This window comes from Galeopterus variegatus, unplaced genomic scaffold (genome assembly GCF_000696425.1).
Source record: "Galeopterus variegatus unplaced genomic scaffold, G_variegatus-3.0.2 Scaffold3552, whole genome shotgun sequence".
Classification (NCBI taxonomy): domain Eukaryota; kingdom Metazoa; phylum Chordata; class Mammalia; order Dermoptera; family Cynocephalidae; genus Galeopterus; species Galeopterus variegatus.
This window is the reverse complement of record NW_007729663.1, coordinates 277391-285059: the sequence shown is the minus strand read 5'-3', so window position 1 is coordinate 285059 and position 7669 is coordinate 277391. Positions and strand designations below refer to the sequence as shown.

The following is a 7669-nucleotide window of genomic DNA, read 5'->3' as shown; positions in this document are numbered from 1 at the left end:
CCATTCCAAATGTGTGCCACAGATCAGCACTTTCTCTTATATCTTGCATTGGGAAATCTGGGTGGAAGAGTTATGAAATCCTATTTGCATTACTTGGTAAAAGAGTAAAGGTGATCCTAAATTGGATCCACTTCTTTGCGGGCCTGGGAAGCCATGAAGAGGCACAGATATTAAAGTAGGTCTCGAGGGAAACAGGGCAGAGCAGGGATGAGGGTACCTTATCATTCCAAACAGAAACAGGCATCCAGGCCTGGTCATGGCCCATTGAGGACACTTTCCAGTGGCTTCTATCCTTACCTCTGGGCATCTCCTTAGAATGCTCTGCCTCAGGTCCGTCAAACAGGTCCATCTGGGAGGCCTCCTCAGAGGGGACACGGCGCCAGGACCAGCTCTGGTTCCCAAGGTTGTGCAGCGGAGGGGAATATTCCAGCTCACAGGGGAAGTCAAAGCTGCACTCTAGACCTGCAAAGACAGCCAATGGTTAGTGGAACAAACTGTCTTCCAAGTGTGGCCTTCAAGTACTTGTCCCTCCACTCCAGGAGGTTGACCTCCATCTCATCCACTATCTTCACTCTGTCCATCAGAGGCAAGTTGTCTATTCTACAGGAGGCTGGGTGCCATATGATAAAAAGGGGACTAAGAATAAAACATGTCCTTTCTATAACTCACATTATGGGAGGTGTCTTCAGAGAAAGCCGGGGAAAGCACTAATAGGTTGGATGGTGAAGAAGCTCTACATCCTGTGCAGTAACCTGCAGCCGGAGAGGGCCTGAGGTCAGGCAGGCAGGGCCTGCCTTTGCACCAAACAGCTTTGAATCCAAGTAGGGCTCTGACATTTACCAGCTATGTGACTCCAGGTAAGAAAATTAACTTTGCTAGCCCTAAATTTCTTCACCTGTACATTGGTGATGATAATATCCACGTCTTAAGTTTGCTATAAGAGCTGGTGGTAAAATGTATTATCTGTGTACATGAGCCTGGTCTATAGTGGATGCTCAGGTGGAATCCTAGTCAGGCTCTGCCCTGTCTGACTGAGAAAAGAAAGGCCAAGGGGAACGCATGTGCTCACAGCCCTGTTCCGCCAGCCCCATAACCTACCCTTCAACCTCCTTCCAGAGAAGAGGGCCAAGGCTGTGATAGTTAATTAGCGACTATTCTCTCTTGGGGAGGGACTGAGGAAGGCCATTGGGTAAGGAGAGAGAGGGAGGCGAAGATGCCATGCTGGGACATTTATGATCTTTTCTATGGGCCTCCCTGGGAGAAATCAGCCTTGTGTTCCAATCATTCCCCATTTGCCCCACTTTGAGGTACACAGGCCACTCAGTTTCTCTTTTCCCTTCCTCAGTAATTTATTACCCAAAGGGGTTGAGGCACTTTGCAGACTCTTAAAGCTCACATTGAATTAACAGAAGATGTGCCCAAATGCAAATCATTCAGCCACCTCTTACTTCATCCTCTCCGCTAGCGGTGGGCACGTGAGAAAAGAGGCCATGTGATATAAAGCACAGAACACTGAATAGGGAAAAGAGGTAACACAGGGTGTGTCCACACTTGGTCAGTTGCTTCTCATGAGACTTTGGTTTCCTCATCTGTAAAACAAAGGCTTTAGAGTTTAGTTAATTCTAGAAATAAGCGCCCCATGAAACCTGGGCTTCAGCTCCAGTTCTGCCACTGACTTGCTGGTGACCTTGAATAATCCACTTAATTTCTCTGGGCCTCAAGTTCTTCAAATATAAAATCTAGACCAGATGTTTTCTGAAGTTCTTGCTTGATTTGACTTTTTTAAGATTCTAAAGTCCTCACAATGAGAAGAGTTATAGCTAATTTGATAACTCAATCTTTGTGGCGATGCTAATGGGTGTTAACTCCCAATTAACATTTGTACATTTTAACAGCTGCTTCTGGAGCCACTACCACCTTGATCTCTAAGACAAGTCTGGTGTTTGGAATTTCGGAATGCAGTGGAGAAGTGGGGCTGATGGAGTGCCGGCAGCCAGTCACTGCATGGTCCTTTAATCTCGCCCATAAGCAGCTGGCCCTACCCCAGAGTGGGAGTAAATATTTCCCGTTGACACTAGCCAAACTATTTAAGTTGAGGGGAGAAGAAAAAAATCTTTCAATTACACTTATATTAGGTACCTTTCTGCTTCTCGGACAGTAGAGATTTATGGTCCCCAGCTGTTCTGCAGGACCTGCCATCCTTCTGGTCCTAAGGTTAATACCACATGCCCTTTCATGATTCAAACAATTCGCCCTTAAAATGGCAAGTTGACATGGGCAGACCTCACCTTTTTTGAGTTGACGTGCCACTTACTGCTCACATATTTTATCAACATTGAAGACTTTTTACCTGCTTTTGGAGGCTGAGTTCCTGGTATGGAATTGGTGTCAAATAATTGTAGGCTACCTTAATTTTCAAGAGCTGCTTGCCAGGCACCTGCTTTTAATAGCAGAATACAAGGAGAAAACTGGTTCAACATGGTGTACTTTGTGACACCAAAATCACCCTTATGAGGGAATGTGTAAACGTGGCTCCTCTGGGGAGGGTCAAGAAGACCCCTTCACATTACTGAATCATCACATCAGAAGGTACCAGCTATCCTCATCCTACATTGACAATTGTTGGTGCCTTCTTCTGTCTTGATTTTTCCCTCCAATGATAGACATCTTATTTCTCTTTGGGATAGAAGTTTGGCGTGCCAGCCCAGACACTGCCTGGCACATGTGGCCTGTGTGTATATTAGACAAACGGACAATAGGATACACAGCCCCAGCACCGAGCATCATCAAGTCTGGGATCTCTGAACTCGGGAGAGTCTGATACTTGCTGTGTTGGGACCGACCGTGCCTAGTGAAACAGGCTATGCAAATGCCCAATTATCAAATGAGTTCATTTTGAAATTCTTGCTCTGAGGCAGGCTCCTTTCATCTGGCAGTGCTGTGCTCTCCGGCTTTAAGTAGGAATGGAGTTAACATTACTGCTCATTCTGAGTGAATTGAATTGGACTTTTCTACATTCTGATTTAATTTCTTATAAAACATTAAGACACAGGTTTTACTCAGTGCCTTTTGGGTAATAATAACTGGGACTCGTCTTTTCTAACAACACCAGGTTAAGTCTCATTTTCCTTGGGCTTTTTCTGAGGTTCTGGACATAGGGTGCTTCTTAAATTTTTCTTTTTAACCGTCTTCTGACTCAGTGCCTGTGAGGCAGGAACTGTAGAATCTATTTTATAGACAGGACTCAGGGGGAGCAAGGGCTTCAGCCAAGTGCTCAGCCTTAAGCAACCCAGCAGGAATTTTTCTTTTTAACCCTCTTCTGACTCAGTGCCTGTGAGGCAGGAACTGTAGAATCTATTTTGTAGACAGGACTCAGGGGGAGCAAGGGCTTCAGCCAAGTGCTCAGCCTTAAGCAACCCAGCAGCAGAAGCAGCTGCAAACCCAGGGGAGGGGAATGACATTCACTGAGCCCCTTCCAGCTGTCTGCCCAGGACTGTGCTGGTGTTTTTCTTACATCACTGCATTAATTTGCAAAACAACATTGAAAAATGGATTATTTCTTCTCTCTACAGATAAGGAAACTGAGGCTCAGAAAGTTCACTCTATTTGCCTAAAGATCAAAGGACTACCCTGAGGCAGAATCAGAATGTGACCTAGGGCTGGATAATGCCAAAGGTCCAGTGTTTTCATCATTCCTCCACAGCTTCGGAATCTCAATCCAGGGCTAAAGATTAAATTAAATAGTATATGAGAAACCAATGAAGTGCTTTATTTTGGTTATTCTTAGACCCTTTATCTGCAAGCTTTTCGTATCTGAAAAGGCTTCTCCACTACCCTAGCAGACAGACTTATGTTTTCTCAGTGTCAGTCCCATTTTGCAAGGTGACTGTGACCTTTAGAAGGATCTAGAGATCTCAACCCTATTGCATGTACCAACTTTGGCCCAGGAGAATCTGATCATTGAAAAACAGCAACTAGAAAAAGACAGACTTTCCAGAACCTGCTGATCATACAGTTGAAATCATTGCTACTGACTTTCTCGTCCCTTTCATCATGAGAAAGATACAGTAATGGAATCTTCTGGGAACAGTGTGCTTGCTGAGAGGAGTGTCAAGTGCCATGAAGGGAAAGCCTTTGGCAGGGCAGTGAGGATGATTCCAGGCTGGTCCTGCACACAGCAGCTGAGGGACCTCAGCAGGTCCATGCCCTTCTCTATGCCTATTTCTTTTCATTTGAAAAATGAAAGATATGAGGCATATACCTTCTGTGGTGCCGTCCATCTCTGAAGGTCAGTGATTGTACAGGGCTCATCCTGGGCCGACACAACCAAACCTACAGAATGTCAGTCGCTTTCACTCTGCCTGCCTCCCCTGGGGAGCTCCTGCCCCTAAACAAGGGCTTGTTACCATCTTGGAGGCAGACTCCCTGTGGAAGGATACCGAACATACATCACACCCAGCACCTCCAGATTCTCAAAGAATTAAGAAGAAAAGCTCATGTGAGCTTTTCAGATGACTGCCAGGATAAGTGAGTGTGTGTGTGTGTGTGCATATGTGCACATGGATGTGCTCATAAATTTTATCTGATTGTACCTAAATCCTGAAATCTTCCAGGGTGTGAGTTACATTTCAAAAACTGAATTCACTAAGAGTTAGCTTCAAGACATTGCTTTAGGATGAAATGCAGCCCTTCAGAAGAGAGGTATGGTAACTGATGATAGCCTTTCCTGAGGGCTCACTGGGGTCAGACACCATACCAGGCACTTGACACCGTTATCTTGTTTAATCCCTATAAAGTAGGCAGGATTCTTATCCTCATTTAACATTGGAGCGTAGAGAAGTGAAGCCACATTGGAGGTTATTCAGGTAGGAAGTGATTGGTTGGGCTTTCCCTGATGTGTTCTCTTCCTGTGACTCCTGATGCCTTGTTGTCAATATCTCACAAGCAGAGGGTTGTGGATTGAAAAGGCAGCAAAAACAGTTTTCCTCATTCAGAGTCACAGGTATTGATAGGAGTCAAGACCTACAGCGAGGCAGGAGAGGATCTGGGTCCATAGAGGGCCAGGTAGGGCTAAGCTGGAGGCAGGGGGGCCCATAGAGGGGGCCAGAGCATCTTAGCTGTCCTTGAAGGCCTTGATACCACCTTTACAAAGCCAGACCTCGGAGGCCTAAGGTGAGGAATGAGTCAGAGTACACATTGCCAAGATCCAAGTCTTTATCCTAGTGGGTGATGGCTCAGGATGCCAAGGCTACATGTGCAGTAAAGCGTGGGGCTCCAAGTCCCCATCTACGTTTCCTGATGTCTTCTAGAACATGTGCTGTGTTTCTCAGGCCAGGTTGGAGTCCCATTTCAGGGAACTAAGAGTGGGGTGGGTAGGTTTTCTATGGCCATCAGGATGTGTCTGTCATCCAGAAGGGCCCATGAGAGAGTTCATTCAGCTGGTTACTTGGTCATGGGCTCTCAGAATCATGAGGTTTACCACTAATTTAAAATCTGGCAATATGATTGCGATTTTGTCTTGGTGTTATTTTCCTGCTAAAGATACTTTCCATTTTCTAGTTGTGTTGACCCGATGTTTAACTGCTGGGATGTAGACAGCCTGATGTTGGGCCTGACTGTCCTCACTTGTTGAATGGTGGTTTCTAGATCTCAACCAGCCCTACCATCTTTTTCTGTATGTCCATGCCCATATGTCTTATTCATTAAGTGATCTTAATATCACTGCAGTTGTTTCACAGGGATAGAGCACAAGACTTAACTTTTGACTCCATTCTGCTACCTGCCAGCTGAGCACTTTGGGGTACTCTCTCACTAACTTCCTAGCACTATGGGATGGGAGAAAATATTTGCAAACGATGCATCCAAAAGGGATTAATATCCAGAATATACAAGGAACTCAAACACCTTAAGAGTAAAAAACCAAGTAACCTGATTAAGAAATGGACAAAGGAACTGAATAGGCATTTCTCAAAGGAAGACCTAAAATGGCCAACAGACACATGAAAAAATGCTCAGCATCACTAAGCATCAGTGAAATGCAAATCAAAACCACACTGAGATATCATCTCACCTCAGACTGGCCAGTATCAAAGCTAGAGAGGATAACAAATGCTGACGAGGTTGCTGAGAAAGGCGAACCCTCCTACACTGTTGGTGGAACTGTGAATTAGTGCAGCTGTAATAGAAAAGTATGGTGATTCCTCAGACAACTACAGACAGAACTGCCATATGATCCAGCAATCCCACTGATGGGTGTATACCCAAAGGAATGGAAATTATCATGTTGAAGGGACACTTGCACTCCCATGTTTATTGGAGCTCTATTTACAATAGCTAAGAGTTGGAACCAGCCTAAATATCCATCGACAGATGACCAGATAAGGAAAATGTGGTATATACACACAATGAAATACTACTCTGCCGTAAAAGAGAATGAAATTCTGCCATTCACAGCAACATGGATGCACTTAGAGAAAATTATAAGTGAAATAGGCCAGGCACCAAGAGAGAAATACTGCATGTCCTCACTCATAAGTGGAAGCTAAAAAATAAACAAATTCATAAGTGGAAGCTAAAAAATAAACAAATTTTAAAAAGAAAGAAAGAAAGATAGAACGATAACAATAATTCGTTAAACTTTCAAAAGGAGAGAGGAACTGGGGCCACCAGAGGAAGGAAAGGGGGAGGGGGAGAGCGAGTTAGTGAGAAATTTTAAAAAAGAAAGAAAGAAAGATAGAACGATAACAATAATTCGTTAAACTTTCAAAAGGAAAGAGGAACTGGGGCCACCAGAGGAAGGAAAGGGGGAGGGGGAGAGCGAGTTAGTGAGAAATTGGTAAAGGGCCACAAAAAAATGATTACATTGTGTAATGAAAAACATAGTAATAATTCTGAAAAACAAAACAAAGAACTTTACATTTGAGGTCAATCATTTCTCCCACAGGGCAGGTTTAAAAACCAAGACCCAGACAAGGAAGGCAAAAGGCGTATGCAGGGTCACATCACTGGTCAGTCCTTCTCACACACTGTGGAGGGCACTTCTCCTGGCTGCAGAGGCCATTCTGAGTGCCACCTCTCCAGGAAGCACCAGGCTGAGCCTGGCTGAAGTCTGAGTTACTGAACCACCGCTCTCTCTTCCCCAGGCTCCACTCACTGGCTCATGCCGCTGAGGCTGGTTTGCTTTGTGGCATACACAAATGCTAATGTATTCCTGACAAGCCTGGTTTGTGTAGCCAATAAAGAACCATATGAAGTGTCATGCATATGTGGCAATTCTCTTACAGTTGGCCTTTAGAGGTATCTATATTTGAAGCTACAGTTTATTAAATAGGACCCCAAAATCCAGCATACTCAAAACAATGTCAGGCCTTAAGGATTGTACCTAGCTCATGGGAACTTCCTTAGCAGCCATCAGCCTTGACACACAAGCCCGGATCTCCTTTTCTCAAAGGATTCATCAAAATTCCCCGTTGTAGACCTTCAGAGTCATGTGGGACCTTGGAGACCATCTGAGATGAAGAAACCGAGGCCAGAGCCATGATGGTACTCACCAAAGGCTCATAGTTGGTAGGCTGCAGGATTGGTACTAAAATCCAGTTTCTAACCCTGTGAATTTTATTATTGTTATTCAGCACTGTGGGTAACAAGCAAAATTACCTTAAACAATCAG

At 44.6% G+C, this 7669-nt stretch overlaps 1 protein-coding gene across 1 annotated transcript in view; it reads right to left on the bottom strand.

Moving 5' to 3' along the window:
* Positions 1-297: 297 nt before the first annotated feature.
* LOC103601015 (ALK tyrosine kinase receptor-like) overlaps positions 298-7669 on the bottom strand; it is a gene marked incomplete at its 3' end in the record, with an annotated part of 248850 nt that continues 241478 nt past the window's right edge. The window contains exon 3 of the mRNA XM_008585398.1: positions 298-462. Coding sequence (XP_008583620.1) covers positions 298-462 — 165 coding nt within the window. The remainder of the gene's footprint in view (positions 463-7669) is intronic.